The 24,045-nt window shown below is 40.0% G+C and overlaps 1 protein-coding gene across 1 annotated transcript in view; it reads right to left on the bottom strand.

Annotated features, from left to right (window-relative positions):
* RALGAPA2 (Ral GTPase activating protein, alpha subunit 2 (catalytic)) overlaps nucleotides 1-22,365 on the bottom strand; it is a 285,916-nt gene extending 263,551 nt beyond the window's left edge. The window contains exons 1-2 of the mRNA XM_012728090.1: nucleotides 22,148-22,365; nucleotides 4,198-4,308 (exon numbers count right to left, since the gene is read on the bottom strand). Of these exons, the coding sequence (XP_012583544.1) occupies nucleotides 4,198-4,308; nucleotides 22,148-22,253 (217 nt within the window). The 5' untranslated portion in view covers nucleotides 22,254-22,365. The remainder of the gene's footprint in view (nucleotides 1-4,197; nucleotides 4,309-22,147) is intronic.
* Nucleotides 22,366-24,045: the final 1,680 nt, after the last annotated feature.

Raw genomic sequence — 24,045 nt, 5'->3', positions numbered from 1 at the left:
CACAAGAAAATATCAGCAATTAAGATACACACTTGCTGGTATCCTATATGTTTGTATATGATTTAATAACCTACAAAGCCTGAAACATTCTAGACCATGAGCCATCGGTTATATGTCAGAATCTACCACAGTGCCTCACCCCAAATTTCTTCTCCTCCACACCTAGCAACTGTCTCCAGTTTTACAGAAACAGTTGGGGCATTTCTGCATCCTTTTCTTTTTATTTAACCCTCCTCAGCCCACTTCCCCAAACACCTTGCACCTTTAGTTATCTCCATGTCTTCAGCCTGCAAATAGGCAAATGCATCTTAAAAGCCTTTCCACAACCAAGCTACTCCTTGAGACACAATCTTCTGTCTTCATTCTCAAACTCTGTAAAAGAATATTTTCACATGCAGAATTCACTTACCACCAATAATGGAAATTATTCCACTTCTGTTTTTGGTTTCTGACTTCACTGATCACCTAGAACTTCTCTTCGGCAGTCAGGGACAACCTCATTGCTAATGTTTCATATCATCAGGCATTGATCTTTTATTCCTCAAAATTTTCCCTGGATTCTGTGACAAAACACCTTCCCAGTATCCTCCCACTATCCCCCCACCCCACCCCCACATTGTTATATCTTTCTCCTTCATTTACTCAATGAAAGAAAGATTCAATGCAAAGCTCTCACTGTCATATGTATATAACTTTTTCAATGGTAATAGGCATGATTTCTCCCCTGTTCTTCCAGACTCTAGTCTCTTTATTTTTACTGTCAATCAGAATCAACACCTGGGTGTACCACAGACACATCAAATTTAAACTGTCAAAAGCTATACTCACCCTCCCAAAACTGGCTCACTTCTAGGGTTTCTCTACTGTGATGGTAAATTATGAAGCAGAATCAACATCCTGAAAGCCTCTTCAACTTTTCCCTTCTGTATCCTTTGTCCTATATCCAAGTCTCATGGATAAGGCACCCACTGAAGCATATTACTTTCTCTGCCTTTAACTGCCACTTTCTGGATCAAGTGTCACCAGCTCTCATGTGAATGACAGCATCGGCCTCTATATTGATATTCCTGCCTCTATTCATTTACCAATATGAGATTTTGTCTTAGTAGCAAGCATTTCAAGATTTCCAACTACCTTGAAGAACAAAGTCCAAATTCCTTATCCTAGAAATTAGGGCTCCTTAAAAGAGATTTCCTGCAAATCTCTTTTTCTTTTTTTTACAAAAAAGATTTATTTATTTATGCATACAGAACTAGGGTACAAGCCAGAGGTACAGGAGTGGTGAGAGGATTCACCAAAAACAGAGCCAGGAGCAGAACAGGCAGATTGATGAAGTACACAGCTGAGGGGAGTAGTGGGTAAGACAGAGGAGGTCTGCTATACCATGTGGGTCACCTCCCTGGCCCAGGATCAAACTCATGTCAAAGCAGCTGCAGCTAGCTCCATAGTGCTGTGCTTTAACATACTGCACCACCAGGGAAAGCCCTGCAAATCTCTTTTTACACATTTCGTGTTGCAAGGAAAAGAAACACTTTCCCCATAGATAACCTAAAAACAGCATCCATGCCTTTGCTCATGTTCTACCCCTCATCTGTAGTGCTGTTCTCCTGCACTTGAAATCTTATGTCTTCTTTAGGATCCATCCCCAAGGCTACATTATAGATTTGCACCTCTAACCTCTGTACATGCCCACATCCACTCACTCAGGTGTCCATTCAGGCATGGGTGCCCTGTGCCCATGCTTCCAAGCACCCCCTGCTTTAACAGCATCAGTCTAAGGGGTGCTTGGAAGCATGGGTGCAGACCATACATGCCTGAATGGACACCTGAGTGAGCATGGGTGTGGGCATGCATTAAGTGTGCCCATCTGAGCCTGGACGCTAGGTTATAAGGGTGATGTTACTCAGAGATGGCTATGGAAGAACCGCTACAAGAGGATAAGTGATGACTACAAGAGGAAGAGACCATAAGAGAAAGCCAGAGAGAGCCCAAAGAGAAAGAGTAAAGATTCCCCGGGGGGCTGGGAAACCTGCCAGTCTTCTGGACTCTTGGCCTCCCTGCCTTACCAGCCTGTGGGCTTACCCCACAACAACTGGCATAGAAAGAACATTAAAGCTTAAAAAAGCTACTGAGGGCTCCAGGACGCTCCTTGATCTGTCTATCCAAATCAATAGAGAGCCGGCCCTGCGCTTTCTGGCACTGCAAACCTCTTCCCTTAATCCTCACTTGTATCCTCAGCCAAAAGTCATCTCTCCCGCTCTCTTAACAACCACAACATCTTCCATATATTTCTACTACAGGACATTTGAATTCTAGTATCTTTCATAGTTTATACACAGGACTTATTCCCAGACCAATCCACAACTACCAGTACCACCACCACCCATCAACATGTTCAGTATCTGACACATCTCTGGATTCCCTCATAGAGATTTAGTACAGTGCCATGTACACTGTCAGGATTCAAATACCCCTAAATAAATGAAGGAATAAGTAGAAGAGAGTAACAGAACTTCCAGAACCAAGTTCCACACGGCTAGGTCATAAGAGACACCAGTACTAGAGACAAGTTTCAAGATGCTAAAGCACACATGATTCAGGCTATGGGTATAAGACAGTCTCTTCTGCAAGCGTATTGCTAAACAATATTTCAATGCCTATCTGTTGATCTATTATCAATATTGTTTTATTAATGGGAAAAATATGAAAGAGAACACATTACTATCATTGGAGAGGTTGTTAACACACTGATTACTGAGTTCCATTTGCAGAGTTTCCGCTTCAACAGGCTTGACAAGTACCCAGGTGATACCCACACTACTAGCCTAAGAACCAAGCTTTGAGAACCACTAATGAGAAGAAGGATTCAGAAGTGGAACCTGGTTGCAATTCTGTTTATGCAATTAAAGAAAGTCTGTGTGACATTAGGCCAGTTATGTAACCTCTCTGGATGCAGTTTTCACAACTCTAAAATTAGGAGTGTGGACAACCCAATCTCTTGAGTTCCTTCCAACCTTAAAACTTTGGGATTCTCTATCTGTCACTCAGAAGTTAGTTATCAAGAAGTATGGCATTTCTATTCAATATAGTGCTATATAATTGTTTAAAACTGAGGAAGAAATAAATGTGCTAATACAGAAGGATTCCAAAATAGATTACATGAACATGGCAATGGCAGCAAACACTTAGTGAACATAAACTATGTTTAGTATGCTGTCCAGAGATCCATTCAAGGCTTACCCATTCAAAGTTTATAGGCGGAAGCTGAATCAGAAAGGTTAAGTAACTTGCCCAAGGAAAAACGGGCAGACAGGTAGGACCAGGACCCATACCCAATCTGGGTCCCCAAGCTACATATCCTACCAACCAAATATAAAGCAGAATGCACTGTGATCTCATTTACGTGATTTTCAAAGAATATTTTAAATAAGTTATGTTTAATAAATTGTATAAACATAATTCATACATATGTGTGTATATATATTTATGTAATATATAAAGCTACCTGTAGGTTTAATTAATATTGTTTGCTTCTGCATATCAATCATGGGGGGGCTCTGTGAAATACAAACACTTCAGTTTTCATTTCAAACCCTTTAGTAGATTCTGCATTTTTAATTTTTTTAGGATCTGTTTTTATTTATCTATGCATACAAAAACTGGGGTATAGGCCAGAAATATAGGGGAGGTGAGATGATTCACCACAGACACAGTGCAGAGCAGAACAAACAGATCTCCTGAAATACACTGCTGAGGGGAGCAGCAGGTGAGACAGGAAAGGTTTGCTGTGCCATGTGGGTCAGCAACCTGGCTGGGGACCGAATCATGCCATAGTGGCTGGTTATAGTTTGACAGCACTGACGCCTTAAATGCTGTGACACCAGGAAGGGCAGATTCTGCATTTTTTTAAATAGTGTGCAGGTACTACTTTTCTTTCTTTTTAAGCAAATTATTCCTTTGAAACTCATACCATCTGTAGATTTCTTCTATTTTCTCTGTTGTCATTTGCTATTAATTAACACCTACGTAAGAAAAAAAAAACTCAAGGGAAACAAGGATGTCAATCAGGCCACTGTGATTTCACAGCTTTGTTAAGGACTTGGGAAGAAAGTTAAATATATACAAAATGTCTAAAAATAAACTTCCTGAATACTTTTTAGACTTTTTATATATATTTTAAATTGTAGAAATGCTTACCTTTTAATTTCAAACTATTTTCCAGTGTTATAAAGTTTTCATAGAAGATGAAATAAATCTGAGAATAGTTGGTCTCAAAAAACTGTTTAAGATCACTTGCATCCACATTATCTGAAAAGAAAAGGATAACATTGATGATAGTATACTATACAAATATCAAAATTCACAATCTTTTCAGAAATGAACTAAAACTAACTTTATCCCCCTTATAAGACAAAAGAAAATAGTATTCCCATCCACTTATTCTCCACCTAAAAAGTCTCAATTGTGTTTGGTACCATCTTCCCCAACACCTCTCCACTGATCAGCGGAACCCTTGCAGGAAATATATTTAAGGAGATCAGAGCTATGGGGGCCCAGCACAGGCCAGCTAGATGCCAGAAGTCAGGGTTTAGGAGGGACAAATGACTTCTTCTTATAGCATGAGGAAGTTCAATAGAGAGCTGGGATGGCTTTAACAGAGGCGATAAGGAAAGATGCACCAATTTTGCTAAACCAGGGACTTGACATTCAGGAACTTGGCATCAATAGTCAGGTTGTGTAGGATACTTAGCCCAGTGACAACTCCCACTACAGCAACGAAACAACGGAGTCACTTGTTCAGGGGCCCCAACATCCTTCACAACTCTCATCAGGGCAGCTATCTACTGTCAATACACCTTTGTACATATTCCTTGGCAAACAAGGTTGTTTGTGCCATTTACAGAACCTGACCAAAGTGTTAGGTCTTTGGAAGGATACATTTGTAACCCTAGGAACATTTAAAATAATATCAGATGTTATCAAGGTTCTAATACTCTGAATATAGGTGAACATTCCCTTTACCAAGTTAAAATTCTATGAGGTTAATAATAATAATGGTGGTGAACCTGAAGAATTGCTTTCCTCTAATAATTCTATAAGGAATTTTTGCAAAAATCTTCTCAGGTGCTTTGATGCACACATGGTGTGTATAAAGTCACATGAGCTGTCAATTTCATGTATTTCCTGTTCCACAAGAAAACTAAACACAGAGCAGTGGAAATTTCTAATAACAAGTATTAAACAGTAACAATGAAACCAGTATCATTAACTCATATCCATATTAACATTCTTAAGAACTCCACAGTCTTGCCAGGAAACCTGAGTGCCTCCTACAGAATCTGCCACTTCACAGAAAGGGTTTTGTTCATTTTTACTCTAGAGCAAGCTGCTAGCCCACCCAACAAATAACTTTTTTTTCTGGAGCATACTTCACCCAGAAAGCTCTTACTCATCACTATGGTCAGCTCAAAGAACCCCAACAGACCCTAAGAATAGGTCAGCACCTCTAGCACATGCACCTCCATGTTATACTTTATTAATGACTGACAGAATTCCTGAAAAGTCTGTCAGAAGATTTATCCTCTCTGCTGGAGATGATCCCTGCCCTCACAGAAACCCCCAGACTGTTTCATGCATCACATGTTCCTTGTATCTAGTACAATATTTAGTTCCATAGTTTCTTGAATTAAATAACATAAACAGCCTACAGCAAACAGTAATATGACAATGACCACAATGATAAGACCATCGGCCTATAAGAAAGAAATGGCCTAACCGTCTTTCAAATCCTTGGAGTAATCAAGAGAGACACGATTACTTTCTGCAGTCTTAAAGCTCCCACAACACTCTCCCCACTACCCCTACTCTCCTTCCATAAGCTTTATTCTCATGGACTCCTGCCAGCTGGATTTCTCTGATTGGGATCTAAAAGACTTCTCAAATTAAAAATGTCTAAAGGGAAGCATTGTTCTTCCCTCAAACATTTCCATCTTAACAAGTGGTTCTAATGTTTATCCAGCTGCTCTAGTCAAATGTAAATACCATCTTCTCACTCCTTCAGTGGCCCTGTCCAGTGTATCACTCTGTCCTGTCAGTTCCACCTCCAAAAGGTTCCAGCTCTGGAACCTTGTCACTCTCCATTGCCCTGCCTAGACTATGTCACCAAGAATGCTCACACAGGCTGCAATTATGTAGCCTTGACTCACTGCTTCACAGTCATTCCCCACAATGCAGTCAAAACAAAAATTTACTAATGTAAATCAATGCATATCATCCCTTTACTGGAAAATTTCCAACAGCCTCTAGTACTTAAAAATGCAAACTCTTTACCACACCCTGCATGATTTCCCCCATTAGATGCCAACTGTCTCCTTCATGTCCTACGTTTTATAGTCACTGTGATTTTCTTCCTTTCTGCAAACTTGCCAAACTTATTTCCTATTTAAGGCATCTCTTGTATGTTGTCTCCAACTCCAGATGTGCACATAGCTTATTCCTTCTCATCCTTCAGAACTAGGGGCACACATTACCTACTCAAAAAAAGTCTAAAAGTGCCCTGTATGGCACTGTTCACATTTCATCTTATCACCCTGTCTTCTTACTTCACTGGCTCTGTGGTAGATGAATAGATGGTACAAGCCTGCTCACCAGTGAATGGGCCTGAAAGAAAATATGATAAGCAAGCAAGCAACTTCTCTACCATCAAGGCTGCTGGAGCACCAATGCAGGAAGATGGCACAAAACAGTTATGCTGGGAAATCAAAAACTTCCCATCTTCTCCAGTGCTCCTTTTCTCCCTCAGAGGCACTCAAACATCAGTAACTGAAACAAAGAGAATCCTCATTAATGTTGAGGAGCCCCCATATAGACTGAGGTGCTTTCATAAAACCAAAAGCACAAGTAACATCACCTCTTCTGCAGTCATTCACCATCTTTCCTATGGTTGAGGCTGAGCTTAAAGTACTCACAAACAAAATAATTAGATACCCTCTAGGCAGTTGAATACCCAATGAAATGAACAGCATAGCATCTATATCATACCCAGTTTCTTTACATGTGTAAGGATTCCCCATTGGCACCTAATAGTAGTTGAAATTATCTCATTTATACATTTACCTCTTCACTAGGTGGCACTCCCACTAGAATGGAGCCTGCATAAAAGGAGGAGTTTCATTTGTTTTACTTACTGCTGTATCCCAAAACCTAGGAACAGAGTTTCATATTGAGCACCAGGAGGTACTAATGCGTATATGTTAAATGTATAAACAAAGAATATTAAAAAAAAAAGTATATCTCTAATTTAAAATGTTGGACGATTCCTTGATGTGCTTTATTTAAAAAAAAAAAAAGACTCATCAGATGTGTATTTATAAAGGAAGTACAGATCTTGGGAAGGTAACCACAGGCACTAGAATTAAATCCTGTAAAAAGAAATGCAAGAAATTATCAAAGGGCTGCTTTTTAACAAGATTAACTTCAAGAAGCATAAAGGGATATGGCAGGAACAGTGCTTAGAACCAAAAAAAAAGGACTATGACTCCATGATTAAACTTCTTTTAGACAGACATTCTTCATCCATTCAAGTATTTATTGAGTCCCTACCTATGCCAAAAAGCCCTGTGTCAGGGATAGATGTTCAAAGTGAGTAAGACATAGGGCACTAGAGAGTAAAACAGGTAAGCAATGGAAAAGGCACCAAGACCCAAGCTTATATAGAGTAATACACTACTTTGGGGGGAAAAGGTGGAATAATAATAATCCCATACATTTATGGCATACTTTATAACTTATTTTACTTGACCTCCATCACAACCATGTAAGGTAGAGGGGGATAAGTGATCAAAAACAAAGAACCATAGAATCATATGGGGTCTGGGTCAGAATTCTCCTGTCCAAGCCATTTCACTCAAACCTAAGCCATAAAAAGGTCTCAAAGACAAGTGGGGATAAATCAAAACTAGAAATAGAAATTGGGTCAGAAATATAAAGAAATAAGTCATCATCTTGGGGATCAGCAGGAAATCCAGATGAGTAAGATCAGGAGGGAAAGAAGACAGCTAAGAAACAAGAGAGATGAGTGCCACTGGAGGTGGAAAAGGCCAGTTCCCTAAGAAGCAGCTCCTGATAATCTCCATCCAGCTTCATGGGAGCCAGTAAGGAAGGGATGGTGAGCACAAGTCCCAAACTACAGAGCCAAAGACTATAAACTGCCTTGACATGATTTTCAATGTCTGGCCCAAACACAAGCATGTTGCCTTACGATAACCACAGAGAAGTACCTCAAATTAACCACAGGGAAGCAGAGTTTACAGAGCTGGGGATGGATCACCCCTGAGTTTTAAATTAAATCTCCTTCAATTTGGTTATCTCTTTTACCAATAACCAACAGCCAGTAAATTGTTTCTATATTGTCCCACTACATCTCAAAAACTGTCTTTTATGTCCATGCCAAAACTAAGCTTTTCCCACCCCTTTGTCCAGTTAGATCTCTTGTTGATAATTATTTCTGCACATTTAGTTGACAACCAATAGCAAAAACTGAGGCCAAAACCTTTGGAGTAGTCTACCTGGATTCAAGCCATAAAGCAAAAGAATCTTGGACCAATTACTTAAAAACTCTGTGCTTCAATTTCCACATCTGAGCAATGGGCCTACCAATGGTGTCTACATCACAGTATTGCTGTGATAACATGAGCATATGCTAAGTGCTTCAAAGAGAGTCAGTCAGCATTCTATAAATGTTAGTTGTTTTATAATTGCTTAGTTCCTGGCAGAGGACAGCTTACCACGTGGGAACAGCCCAGCTTCACCTACTTATTCTAAAAGTCATAACATTCAGTGACTCATAAAACTCATACACTCCATGACATCGTTCCTTATTAAGGCACTTAATTCCAATACAGCAGTAAACACTAATAAACCTACCTACAAAAACACTGGGGTTATAGCACATCCTTTTACACCTAATCCTTTTCAACAGCAATTCTACTTTTTAGTTGGGAGACTCAGAACACAGCCTCATAATAGCCTCTGGGAAGTACCAAAGAGGAAAGTTATGAGTAGGTGCTGTCACCAGGAGTTCCTTCAGGTCATCATCTCCCTTCTACGGAACAATCTTCCCAAGCAACTTTCCTCCTCTATCCTTCTCCTTCCCCCTCTACTCCAGAGCTAAGAGTCATCCCAGTGTTGCTCACACATAGTATAAAAGAAGGTTCTCTAGGTAATGGCTCAAGGTTATAGACAGGTGATAAGAGATAAGGGAAAAGAGATAAGAATTGAAGGTGAACTTGACAAATGACAACTTCATAAAACAACATGGAAATGGGAAAATCAACTAATCAGACACAAGACAGAAAATACCAACATGGAGGATTAGAAATGTGTGATTTCTTAAAGTTGAATATCATTCTGGATTTCACCTTTAGACAACTGACTTCTTTCTAAATGTCCTGCTTGTAAAAAAAAAAAAAAAAAAAAAAAGCCACAACTTTTTTCCTTCCCTCCATCCATGCCTTTAGAAAATATGCGTACATACACCCTCCCCACCCCCAACTAATTTGTGGCTTATCTCTTTATTTGCTTTGGCCACGTGATTGGGCCTGCCTGGTGGTGCAGGGGTTAAAGTCTCAGTGATATCCAAGCCTGAGTTAGAGCCCTGGCCAGGAAGCTGACCCACGTGGCCCAGCAGACAGCTCATGTCTCACCCCTTAGCAGTGTAGATCTGCCTGTTCTGCTCCTCACTTTGTCTCTAGTGAATCCTCTTACCACCCCACATCTAGCCTACACCCCAGTTCTTATAGGCATGAGTTAAAATAAAAAAGATATGAAGTAGCTGAGAAAGCCTGGGGCAGCTGTTGACCCAAGGGAAAGGAGAAAATTCAGGCACAAAGCTAATCCAACTTATAGTGGAGCCAAACCAGACAACCTGAAGTTATCAGTAAAGCTGCTCCAGACATGATATTGAGATAGAAAATTAAATACTTGCTGTTAAGAGTATGTGTAAGTCTCTGAGACTGAGGATGGTTAAGTAATATTATTGTGGAAATGTAATATTATTGTTATGTCACAGCAGCTTCACTAGCTGTGACATAACAAGCCCATGTAGAGTCCCGCAAATATAACACATAGTCCCTCCTGCTAAAGAAATAAAAGCAGATAAAATGGATGCAAGTGTTGAAGCAACCTGTCAACAGGAACTTTCTATCAACCATGAAACGTGTGCACCAGAATGCAGGCAGAGATTCCTTTTTCTGACCCCAGCCAGTATCTTATGTGTGTGCAGTACTATGCCAAGGGGAGGTAAAAAAAAAACCCTGGAGCTCAGTAGGTGAGGAGCCTTCATCTATACAATGAAGACTTTTAAGACTCAACAGTCAATTGGTCATAAAACAGTAGGTATGCTGGCCATGCTTCACTGGTAAATGTCACTTTTATCATCATTATTAAAGAGAAATTCACATCTGAAAAAGGCATCTGCTGATACATACAGACCTAAAAGGTCTCCTGTACTGGTTATATGCAAACACAAAACCTTCATTGATATGGAAATACTAACTTATGCAGATGAAAGGCTCCAGCCCTATATATCAGGGCTCTGCTGTCTAGCACTTAAACTCACACAGCAGACACTAAGACTTCCCCCTAGCCTCACCTCATCTTCTCTCACAGATCCCCTCCTTTCCCTTTCAGAGCCTACATTTGTTCACGGGTCATCCTCTTTCACAAAGTCAGTCCTTCAGGGAGGCTGGCTTGTCCCCAACCCCAGAGGATGGAATCTGATGCTGCTGAGCCAATTACGATGGCAACATATGCCTGGCTAGTGATTTTTTTTAGGCTCAAGCTTGTGACACAAAGTCAATTAAGAAATGGAAGAAAATTTGATGGAGACATGTGGAAAAGATTCATTGTTTTTAAGGGGACACAAAGAAGTGTTTCCCTTTTCCCCTACTGCTCAACAGTGTTCTGTGTGCAATGCCTGCAATGCCTCCAGGCATTCTGCCACCTTAAGGACAAGTCTGTCATACTAAGGACGCTGAGGACATCAAAATAAGGTGGAGAGTCTGGACTCCTCATATCACTGAACTGCTGACTTAGCTGACTCTGGCTCAGCGCTGCCTTGGGATCACTTTTTATGGAAGAAAATAAATCCTTGCCATTTTCATTTATATTTGAATTTTCTCTGTCACCTATAAGCAAAAACTTCCTGGTAGATCTGAAATAAAAGCTGACAGTAGAATAAAAAACAAATAGAAGCATAATTTAAAGAGTCATAAAGATTATACTCATCTCATTGTATTTCCAAAGACGCATTATTTTCATTTTATACTTACAGATAAACCAAAAGTAAAATGAAAAATTCTTAAACGTTAGAAAGATGTTAATGCTTTGTTATCCAGTAATGACAGTTTGTGTGTAAATGTTAAATCAGTATAAAAATATATTCCAAATATCTAGTGATAACACTTTTTAAAAGTAGAGCTATTTTAATTTTAAACATTTCATACACATTTCTCAACTGCAAGACTCTGAAAGTTCGTTGCTAACAGTTATCTAGTAACAATATAATAAAACACAACCTGCACACTATATTGATCGATCAAATGTGTTTTATATACATTTTAATATATTTACTCTATTTCTGGGAAATCAGGTTTCCCCAGACTTTTTAAGTCAATAAACAACTGTTTCGGGCTTCCATCCTTCTTGATCTGAATTGGTGTTAGACTACATTATAGTCAAAACCACTCACTAGGGAAATAGAGAGATTAAGGTGAGTAAAGCAGGGATGAATGGGAACCCCTCTACCTTCAACAGTTTAGGAAGCAGAAAAGTGGTAATAAGGGTAGAAGGAACATCTTGCTTATCAAATAATTATTAATTACAACAACAGCTTATAAAAAAGAACTTTGTATATATTAACGCAATTAATACTCCAACTAGGAATTGGGTATACTGTCCTTACCACCAGGAGGAGTGCCACTGAGGTTTAGGTCACTGCCAGGACTCAACCCAGGCAGTCAGGCTCCCACACTGCTCACCTAATTAAGTCTGACATTAACGAAAGTGATGGAGGAAGTTCAGGCTAGTATACCTGACAATTCAACTGATTTTAAGTACATAAAAGAAATGTGTTAGATATCACAGAACTAAATAGTAACCAGACCTAAAAACGGATTGAGAAGTTGATTAATTTAGGACACTGGACCCAGCTTGCTAGTAGAATGACCTTCCTTCTGGACAAGTTAACACAAGCTAGCCTTTCTATGAAATTACCTCAGCAAAGACAGAGGTAGGGCTTTTTCATGGGGCTGTTTTTATCTCCAGAAAATCATCATACTGTCCCTGTATGTATATATAAATGTATACTGTCCCCGTGCCTCCGGCAAGCAAACACTGTCACATCTGATGTATCTCTCACCCCAGAAACCAAAGGCCCTTCTGACTGCTGCACAGCCACCCTTCTCACTCCAAGGCTATAATACTCTGCTGACAGCATGGGAAGGTCTGAAACTTACAACCTGAAGAATGGGCGGTGGATAATTTGTTATATAAGTTCAATGGAGTATGACACAACTATTTCAGTATAATGCAACACTTCATTTCTGATGTGAAAAAATGCATGCAAAATATTCACTTACTGATGTGAAAAGAAGCAATGCAAAGTCAAAACTAGTGTGTGAGACCAGGTATAATGACTTTTCATGTAAAACTGTGCTTGTTTATGTGTGTCCACAAGATGGGGGAGCATAAAAGAAAAGACAATGCACATAAGGAAGAGCAAGTGCAGAAAGCACGTTTACCCAAATTTTAATAATGATTTCAAAGATTTACAGAATTTGAAGAACTTTTTCATTTTAAAAATACTTTTGGCTTTTTCATTTTATTCAAATGTTTATAATGATATGTAAATTTTATAGCCAGGAAAAATATAAAGCTATTTCCTCATTTGAGGGGTAAAAAATAAGCTGCCAGATGTTTTGGAAAAATGCTTTTCAATGTCTTGAGTACTTACCATGAAAAAGAAAAAAAACAACCTACACAAGACACAACACCAGGCGATAATTATCTCCAAAACTGTCTTACTTTTCAACACTGAAGAACATACAAGACCCAAACAATATCTAAAATTACATCCTTACCAAGACTAAAATGTCCTAAAAACAGCAAATAATTTAAATTTCTTCTGTACAACACTGCATTTAATTTATTCTATAGTAACACTTATATTGTTCATAAAACAACGATCTAATTACAGAGGAGTTCTGCAGCCTTTACAGAAAACTCTCTTTCTCTAGTCATCATTTACTGAAAGCATAGAAAAGTAATAGAACCAAACTGGAAGAACATGTCTCTGTCCAGCCATTCACTAACTTGCACTGAGTAGTAACAAGCAAGTGCGGAATGTCTTTGAAGGAAAAAAGGTGATGAAATTTCCAATCATGGCAAGACTGATTCACAAGCCCTCATAGAGGCAGCTCACATAAGTCAACTTTTCCTCTTTCTGTTTGACCCTGGTGCTGATTATCAACTGTGTGTGTTTCATAGCACACTCAGCAACACTGGTTCATAAAAAACACATGCCTTTTCAACTAACATTAAACCAAAGATCAAGGCTCCCTCAGGCCATTCCATTAAGAAACAATATAAAGAACAAGTGGGAATCCTAATTTTGTTCGATCTGAAATGGAGCCAGTTTTTAGCATTTGATCCTTTTACGATCACTTATATAGCTAAATTAATATTGTACTGACCCATCAACATTTTCCTGTGTTCATTCTTTTTCAGTCATACACAGTTGCACTTTTTATCAAAATCAGGGGCACTTCCTAATGTTTCTACTCTCTGCATCTTTCTAGAATTTGGAGTAACACAGAGGGTTACTCCAAGCTCCAGTCTGTGGTTACCAAACTCCCGTCGCTGTGTGGACCCCATTACATGCTCCGTGCACCTTAGCTCGATCCTGTTGTCCACAGTGTTTCTAAGCTGCTACTGCAATAAGGACACAGAAAATGAAGCCCCCACCTCCCTCAAGACCTGTGTCTGCCACATATCATCTTAGGTATCACTTCTGTCTCTCTTTTCTTTTTTCTATCACCAGTCACTGTTCAGTTTTGGGCCAGAGGATCTGACTTTTAAAAAGTAAGCCAAAGAACAGTTTCTTTATACAGAAAGCTGTGATCAGAAAAGGAATCGCTGGCAGGCTCACCAAGCAAGTCTATTCGGTAAGTGGGAGCCAGAGAGTGATTCCTGTAAACCTAAAGGTCAAATTTAAAGGTCAAATCTGGTCAGTCCTTGTCATTAGCCTCCCAGGACACCACACATCTTATCTTAGAGAAAAATCCCAAATCTTCCTGAAACCCTCAAGTTTCACCTACTTTTATCCTTACTTCTCTACCACCCCTGCGCATTTTCCCCTCCCTCTCTCCCCCAATTATAAATTTCTGTGAGAGTTCCAAACCTATGTATGACTTAGTCTTTGCACTTACTATTCCCTCTGCTTGGAATAACATTCCCCAAAATAACTTCAAGCTTCTCCCTGCTTAACCTTGGTCTTGGCTCCAAACTCTCTTCAGAGAGGCCTTCCCTGTACCCTACCAACACACACACACACACACACACACACACACCCTCACTGAGTTTCATCTTTCTATAGTCATTACATAAAATTACATCATATTTAAGTTTTTTAATTTGCTTATTGAGCACCATCCTAGTAGAATGAAAATCAAATGAAGCTGGAACTTCATTTGAAAAACTTAGTGTGGAATGACGAAAAAACATATATATTGTCTAACTTAGCAAACTCAAAGAACACTCAGTTCATTTATTAAAAGGGTAACCCTACCCTCAAATTAAATAAATATTCAAATATAGTTTTCATTGTCTTAAGGAAAACTTAGAGAATGACAATTAAGGCTTTTTCAGTGATGTAATATTATTAACACAAAAGTCAGTGAACATTACCATGTGGTAGGTATGGGCATGGCAATAATATAAGCAGTATTGTTTGTGTGGGAATGTGTCAGAATGCCCTTTCAGAACTACTTTCTCAGAAATATATAAGCTAGCGTGAGATTCATTCTACAGAAAAGGGTTAGTAATCCAGGCCACCAATCAAATTATCTTATCTCCCTCACCCAGCAACTGATACAGGGATGGGTTTCTACCTGTCAAGGACCATCTCTACTGTTCCTTGAAGAGTGAACCTGAGAATGAAGCAAAGGCACAGAAAACAAACAGAACCAAGAGTGGAAAAAATGTTCCACTGGGCCTCCCTTATAGTCCAGTGGTTAAAGACATAGCACTGTCAAGCTATCACCAGCCACTGCAATATGAGTTTGATCCCCAGACAAGGAGCTGACCCACATGGTATAGCAGACCTCTCCTGTTTCACCCACTGCTCCCCGCAGTGTATTTTAGTAGATTTGCCTGTTCTGTTCCCCACTCTATCTCAACTTCTATACCTCTAGCATATGCCCCAGTTCATGTATGCATAAATAAAATAAATCCTTAAAATAAAAATAATATGATCCAACAAGGCAGTAGATGGAAAAAGTGAGTGAATGTGAGAGTGGTGTACTGGTACACCACTTACATCTCTGTTAACAGCCACACCTAGACTAGTTATGTGACATTAAATCCCCTCATTTGCTACTTAGTTTGAGCTGGGTTTCTATCACTTGCAACCAAATGTTCTGACTAGTACAAATATAATGAAAAAAGCTCCAGTTGGTTACACACACACACACACACACGGTTGCCAAGGGCTGGAGAGAGTAAGGATTAAGGAATAGCGGCTTTCTCACATCAGAAGTGTAGACAAATTCAAGCACTAAAAGCAAGGATGGTGTAACTGTGTAACATCTATGTGTCCAAAGTTCATTTTAGCTTCTAGAGGTTATGGATGTAAAATGTTAGTAACTAATGAAAATAAGGGAATATTATGGTAAAATCACTTTGCTTCAAACAGGTCAACTGAAAGAGATCACTCTAGGGCGGCCTGAAGAGCCTGAAATTATACCTCCCAGCTTTGTTCTGGTTGTAGAATGTCCACGTGGTACCAGAGTCCACGCAAATATCTTACCACCTGCTATGCCTGCCAAGGGCATGGAGAGGCCAATGAAGAAAACACAGAGTAGTGTTTTTGTGTTGATTTTTATCTTCCGCAATGATCAAAGCAAATACAGCCTTAAATCTCCCTAGAAGTATATAGGTCAAACCGACCAAAAGAGGATAACAAAAGTCATAAAAACATTGGGGAAACAAGCAAAAAAAAAAAAAAAAAAAAGTCGAGTCTTTGTTTATAGGTTAACACGCATCCTGATGGGTAAATATGTTTTCTGATATATAAATATGCCTTTGAGTCAGATAACTAGAAGCAGCACAACTGGGCTTTGTAATGAATCCCAGCTCAGTTCCTTATCAGCTTGGAGCAAGTAAACAAGTAGTTAACCTCAGTGAACCTCAGTTTCCTCATAAAGGCTGGGGGTAGTCACACTACCTTCATCATAGGTTGCGGGAAGAGTCATTGAGCTCCTGACAATAGTAAAACAATCATAGTATAGCATTCCATCCAGTCATTAAGTTCCAGACCCTGTGTCGAATAAGCTCACAGATATTCCACTTGGATCTTGCCTTTTTTCAAACTTGACACCAGTGGCAGTAAACACATCTTCCCCAGTCATTAACCAGAATCTCCTCTCCTCTGGCTCTACCCATAACACTCCCATCCTCCCTCTTACCACCAATTATCAAATTATAAAAATGAGTTTATTGGTAGCCAGACTATAGTGGAAATAGCAGTCTCAATCCTTGCTGCTAGCTGAGCCAACAAGAACAACACTCAGCAGTGTGAATAGTCATAAAAAGTTCAAGCAAAATGACTCCAGCAGAACCTATTCTGTCTTAGATAAATAAAACAAAATACAGGAAAGCTACTACCCCCGGTGTTTAGGTGTTTATAGCAGTAATTGTATGAGAAAAAAAGTGGGGGGGTGGGGGCGGGAAGCAATACAGGAAATTAAATTATGGTATGTAGTCTCAATAAATGTCTGCAGTTAACAATAATGAGATGAACAAAATATAAGGAAGTGCTAGTAAAATAAGTTTTTTAAAGGCAATATTTAAAGCTGTAATTGCACTTGTCCCTACTTAAAGTAAAAGGTACACAAAAGAAAGTATACCAAAATGTTCCACTTTGCTCTATCAATATATACAGCATTTGTAAGAAACTGTTTTCTCTCCCCTAGTTTCAAATATTTGGTCTGAACACTACTGTAACCAGTTTGATTTAACTGTGACATCTGTCCCCAAACTTCTCCTTAATTACTCCTTCCCCAGTTTCTGCAAACTTCACTACATTACTTCACACAGAGAATCACTAGTTACTGCTACACAAAACTTTTAAAATCCCTCTGCCCCCAAATGATGACCAGTGTCTTATTTTAGGCCCTCATCATGTATCTGTTCCATCCAGTCTACCAGTCTTCTCATTACCCACAGAGAAGTATTTCTCAAAGCTTTTTTTTAAAGATTTGTTCATTTATACATACAAGAACTGGAGAACAAGCCAGAGGTGCAGGGGGTTAGAGGATCCACCAGAGACAGAGTGGGGAGCAGAATAGGCTGACTGAATGAAATACACTGATGAGGGAAGAGTGGGTGGACAGGAGAGGTCTGCCACACCATGGGGGTCACCTCCTGGCCAGGGGTCAAACCCGAGCTGCAGTGACTGCAGACAGCTTCATGGTGCTGTGCCTTAACCCGCTGCACCACCAGAGAGGGTCCAGTTCTCAAATCTTATCATTTGGACCTGTTAAAAATTCCCCAAGAAAGCAGGCCCTCGCACCTTTTTGGATAAAATCTGAACTTCCAACTTAAGCAAACAAAATCCTTTCTGATCTGACCCCCAACATGCATCAGCTTCTGCTGGGTACTTTTCTCCTATACGACACCCCAGCCCAACTCATTGTCCTTCCTCTATCTTTGGCAATGCAGTACTCTAGTCACTAATCTTACTTGTCACCCTTGGGGCAAGGGTTCTAGCACCCTACCCTCAGTTACCAATTAGTACCCCCACAGTTTCCACACTGGACAGCAAGTAGCAGCAGGCTGGTGTTCCCCAACTTCCTACATCACTGTCATGAGTATTTCACCACCAGCTCTCCACCTTCCTGTGTCACATTGCTTCCCCCCCACACTCCCAAAGCCTAAGCCTGCTCTACCAGTATGTAGCCACCAGTCCCATATGGCTACTAAGCACTTGAAACTTGGCTAGTCTGTAGTGTAATTGTAAAATATACACGAGATTTCAAACACTTGGTATAAAAAATATTTAAAAAATTACATTACCTATAGACATATTATTGGGTATATGGAATGAAGTAAATTATTAAAATTAGTTTTACCCATTTCTTATTTTTTAAAACATGGCTATTAGAAAATTTCAAATCACATATTTCTACTGGATAGAGTTAGTCTAACCATTTTTCAGGGCCCAACATTAGTAAAATCTTCTTCAAGATCTTTGTGCCATTATATTTACAACATCCAAAGTATGGAAACAATCTAAATTCCCAAAAGCAGATGAATGAATAAACAATATAAGGTATATCAATAAACCCAGTGGAATACTACTCAGTGATCAAAAAAGATAAACTCATGCCATTTGCAGCAACATGGATGGAGCCGGAGGGATTATGCTAAACGGAATAAATCAGAAGGAAAAGATAAATATAGGATGGTTTCACATACATTAAAACTATAGAGAAATCAAACAAAGGGTCAGGAAAAGGACAAAACTTGCAGGCTGCCCATAGATCTGTAGCATTCAGGAGGGAAGAGAAGGGAAAATGAGAGGGGTCAAAGGTCAAAGCAGGGGTAAGAACACAAGAGACTATGGTGATGTATCAAGGGGACTTGATGGTAGGAGAACTTTGGTAACTACACTTGCAGGGAGAAATTAAATGCTTTGAAATACCACAATGCAGTCTACCATATAAGTCAGTATCTAATTACATAACACACTATACATTTACTATTATTTTATGTCTGTCCTTGCTACAGCAATGCCACTTCTACTTTGGGACCTAAAATAGGTGCTCAATTTTTATGGAATCTTTGCTGCAGCAATACACAGTATGGTTTTTTCTTTCTGTGTTGTTTTGCTTACTGTACTTTCCCAATGATGATTTCAACAGTGTAGGGAGAACTGGAACTCAACAGACCTAATAGCTTTTTTTCTTCCTCTAATTAATAAACACAAGCCATTTAGTACATGGCTACCCCCCTTGTAAGGCCTACCTATGCCTTAATTTCCCAAGTTAATTATAGCAGCCCATCTACAATATATAGTCAAGTGAAAATAGCTAAGCAAGTTCTTATTGTAATTACCATGATATTACAAACACTCTATTTTCACAGCTAATTGTGTTTCTCAGTCAGTAGTCTTCAATACTAATTTTATGAAGAGAAAATTGCCAAAATAAGAAAGCTGGGACTATTTATCAAAGACTTGTCCTATCCTATTAATGATGAAAGATAAGCAAAGGGAGAGGAAACCATTAAATGCCTAATCCAAGCTACAGTAATTTATACATCATAGCTTTTTTGGGCAGACATTAAAATAGCTATATTACAAAGTGATGAGGTTCAAAGACAATTTAAATATTAAATAATTAACCAAAAGCCGTGCAGCTGAAAGACTGCAAATCCAGGTTAATGGTATCATGCTATATGTGAAAATAACATCTTGATTACATTTAAAGATAAAATACATGAACAAGGAGAACATTATATAAATATGCAAATAAAATACAAAATAGGGCCCTCCCTGGTGACGCAGCAAGTAAATGCAGCACTACGAAGCTAAAGCCACCTCAGCATGAGTTCGATCCCTGGCCCCGGAGGTGACCCACATGACGCGGCAGACCTCTCCTGATGTGCCTACTGCTCCCCTCAGCAGTGTACTTCCTCAGTCTGCCTGTTCTGCTCCCCACTCTGTCTCTGGTGAAGCCTCTCACCGCCCCTGTACCTCTGGCCTATATCTCAGTTCAGAATAAAAAATAAATCTTTTTTAAAAATAAAAAATAAATTTTTAAAAAATACAAAATAATGCATCTTAATTTACTTCAAATAGTTTTCTTGATCTGGATAATTCCTATTCTTCAGTTCAAGGTGCCTTTTTTTCTTAAAGTAGCAAACAAATAAGATATTTAAGATGGTAGGAACTAGTGTATTAAGGTACTATTTCTTTAGTCTTTAAACAACAGTTGCAAGCAAAGTTTATGTTAAACATTACAAGAACTCCACAAACACATTTAAAAAATCTAGTCCCTAAGAATAATGGGGGCTTAGTAATAAATTGTACAATTCAACAAATGAATGCATCAATAAAAAACTACATACACCTAAGTATATATCAAAGAACTTCTCCATATTACAAAACTGCGGTCATAATGAGCTCAATGAAGTGACAGAAGAAAGTTCCTCAAAATAAAGACACACACTTTAAAGTGCAACCACAATTACACAGCCTTAAAAACTACTTTCTCAGAATGGTAACACTGTACTGTGTATCTCTGAGAAAACAAACTGATCTAGGTTTAATTGATTCTGTCCTGAAAAAATGTAGTCGACTTATCCTGTAGACTTGGAGAAAACAATAGTTTAAGTTCCCTATCACAAAGTAAGTCCCAAAGTATCAAATACAGCTCAACTCCTTTATCAAAAATGTCCCTGCAGTAGGTGTTAATCAGTCACTACTGAGAACTCCACACAATGCCAACTGTGTCTGTATGGTATTTTACTACAGGAAGTAACAAGTTCAGTTAACCAAGAACATTGCAGTGCACTTTCAAACGTCTTGAAAACTAGTCCTTTTAACAGTAACTAATTTGCATTTTTTCCAAAATGAATAAAACAATGTAATCTCAAGGATTTTGAGACTGTAAATAACTGCACTTAGCCAAACGAGGTGTGCTGTTGCTTGTTTTTGCTTTCCCCTCCTCAGAGAGGTACTTCAAGAGTGTAAGTACCAATAATTAGCAACTTTTAATCTCAGAAACAAGATTTGATCTAAGATACTCACATATAAAATGAAATCTGTGCATTATTTCCTCAAATGATAGACACAGTAAGACTATATGCCCAAAATCAGACTTTCTCTCGTTTTAAGAATAAAAAAGACATTTATAAAAAATACAAGCTGTCCTTTTCTCTGCTTCCAAATACTCAAAAGACTAGTAGTCTCCAGAGTACAAAGGTAATTTTGTCCTAAACAAAAGTTAAGAAGGGGGGGGAGGGCAACACAATAGAAAGCAAAACAGTCCAGCAAACAAGCTACAAATCACATGCAGCAGGTGACAGGAAGCCTCATTTCATACCCAAAAAGTGAACTTCATCGCAGGTCAACTGCAGGTCCACCTGGGCTCCAAAGAACCTCCCCCAGTAGTCATAAAAAACGGAAGAAGGCAAATAATCGTCATTGTCAATTTGGCAATAAAGAGGCAGCTGTGTCTTTGAACCCAATAAACTACCCCTCCCTCCGTGCAGACACTAGGAGCCCCCTACACCCCAAGGACACAAAGAAACCGGAGCAACCAACCCCAAAATAACGACGAATTTTAAAAGATGGGTAGGGAAGAGAGATGACAGTTGCATTTATCATGAGACCACTAGGAGTCTCATTCTATTTGGGGACTTACTCAAAAGTAAAAATAAAAATGTAAAAGCGCGGCGTGTGGGGGAGGGAGCGAAAGAGAAGACGATTCAATTAAGTCTGCTGGGACCACTTAGGGTCTCAGACTCAAACACTAGAAATGAAAAATGGGAGGGGAGATGACAGTTCAGATGTATATATGCGCTGACCACTTACGATCCACTTATTGCTGGGGAGGAGAGAGTCAGGGTTGTGCCCAGTCTCGAGGTTACCGGGTGATTATCTGGAGTAAGTTTACACTGAGGGCGACATGGCAGTGATCAAGGGCCAGGTTGCCCGCTTTCCGGGGAACAAGGCCGGACCAGGAGCCGAGGGTCGGACGCACCCCACCCCACCCCCGCCACGCCCTCGGCTTCCCAGCCCCCGGCCCGCGCTGGCAGGTGTCCCGAACGCCAGCGCCCCGACTCCGAATCCCGAGGGGCGCCTCACCCAGCAGCGCCCTCAGGTGCTTCAGGCGGGTCAGCACGTCCTTCTTGGGGTCCAGCACCTTCTGGGTGGACTTCTTCACATCCCCGTGGCTCCTTCGGGAAAACATCCCGCCGCGGGAAGCCCAAGCCCCGCCGGCGGGGCAAGAGGCCGCGCGAGTCACCGCATAGGGTCTGGGTCAGCGCGTGTCGCGCGGGCCACTCGCCGCCCCCCACCCTGCAGCCGCCGCTGTGGCCGCTGTCTCAGCTCTGGCTCCAGGAAGGAGGGGCGGCCCGGCACGGCAAGGGGCGGGGCAGGAAGGCGGTGTCGACGCGGAACCAACCGCCCCGCCCCACTTTAGGCACCGGACAGCCCCTAGGGCGCGACGCACGCGCGCGCGGTCCAAACCCTCCTCGCGGAGGCGCGCCTGGGGCGCTGAGCCGGCTCCTCGAATCACAAAGAACCTGGCCCAAGCCACACGCTGTACTACAAGACCCGGGATGCATCGCGATAAGATTCTCCAATCAGGCAAGCGAGCTTTTGGCAGCAAGGAAATTAATGAGCAGCCTCCGAGCACTCACGCTCCCTCCACCGCCGCGAGCCGCAAGGGGTCTTGGGAAATGTAGTCCTCCTGTAGCCTAGGCCCTGGGACTTCTCCTGGTTCCCAAGTTGCTGAGCAGTTGTGCAGTCTCTCAACCTCTGTCCTGCAACACTGCAAGACTTCACTCCCCTCTGTAGGCGTCCAACCTACATCCCTATAGTGCAACGTGAAGCACAAAAGTAAGAAATGTTTCGGGGTTGTAAAATTCAAGTATTTTTATTTTAGGCGTCCTGACTCACACTGGGTAGCAAATAGGAGTCCATATAAAAATCGAGTTCCCGTTTCCTACTAAAATGAACCATTTTGGCAGTTGGAAAGGACATGTCTAGGCTCTGGGTGAGGAGTCCAGCCAGTATACTTGGTTCTTGCCTCCCAGTCTTTCTTGTGGTATGAGAGTTCCTTACTGGCCTCTGGATGCTTTGGTACTCCAAATTTTGACATTTTAGCAAGTTCTTAAGCTAGCTGTTTAAAATCATATGGTTTCCTCCACATTGAAACAAAACAGCTGTCCTTTTCTCATTCAACTGAACTGTAACTTAGGAAGACAGCTAAGATATAGATTTATATCCTCTTTCATTGAGCATAGTATTCGGCCTCTACAAGCACTCAATAAAAGTTTGTTAAAATAAAATGAAATAAAAAGCTAAAATGGGTTTTTATATTTCAGCCTGGCATGCAAAAAGAAAAAAAAATTACAGTAGTTAGAGTCTTTAGATTACGGTTGGCAAAACAGCACAGCTAGAACTGGGATATATTCATACAAACAGTATTACTCCGCAATAAAAGGGATGAACCCCAATAATATGAATCAATCTCTGAGATGAATTACTAAAAAACCCAATAATATGGACCAATCTCAGACATGGCAATGGAAGCCCCATGCTCATGATAATGTCAAAATTTCCCTACCAGTCAGCTTGATCAAGGCCACAAATCCACCTTACTTACCAATAAAAATGTAGGGCTTCAAATCTTCTCTAAAAAAAAACAAAAAATATGAGTGATTGTTTAATACTTTTCCACTCATGTATATTATATGTGAAGTAAACAAATAAAATACCGCACATTTTTTCTTCTTTTCAAAAATCAATCCTGCTAGACTGTGACCTCCTGAGGATATCATCTGCTTTGTTATTTATACTTGGTGGCTTAGAGTGCAAGTGTCATTGACTAAATGTCCTACTTAAATTAATTAATTAATTAATCAAAAAATTAAAAGCTTGCAATGTAAATAAAGACAAACCCAAATTGCCCTTTGGATTAGTATAAAACAAATTCCCCAAGGTTTGATAACACTTTCTGGTAGCAAACTTACAGAAAA

The sequence above is a fragment of the Condylura cristata genome, unplaced genomic scaffold, assembly GCF_000260355.1.
Source record: "Condylura cristata isolate star-nosed mole 26May11 unplaced genomic scaffold, ConCri1.0 scaffold00022, whole genome shotgun sequence".
NCBI lineage: Eukaryota > Metazoa > Chordata > Mammalia > Eulipotyphla > Talpidae > Condylura > Condylura cristata.
This window is presented reverse-complemented; position numbering and strand designations above follow the sequence as displayed.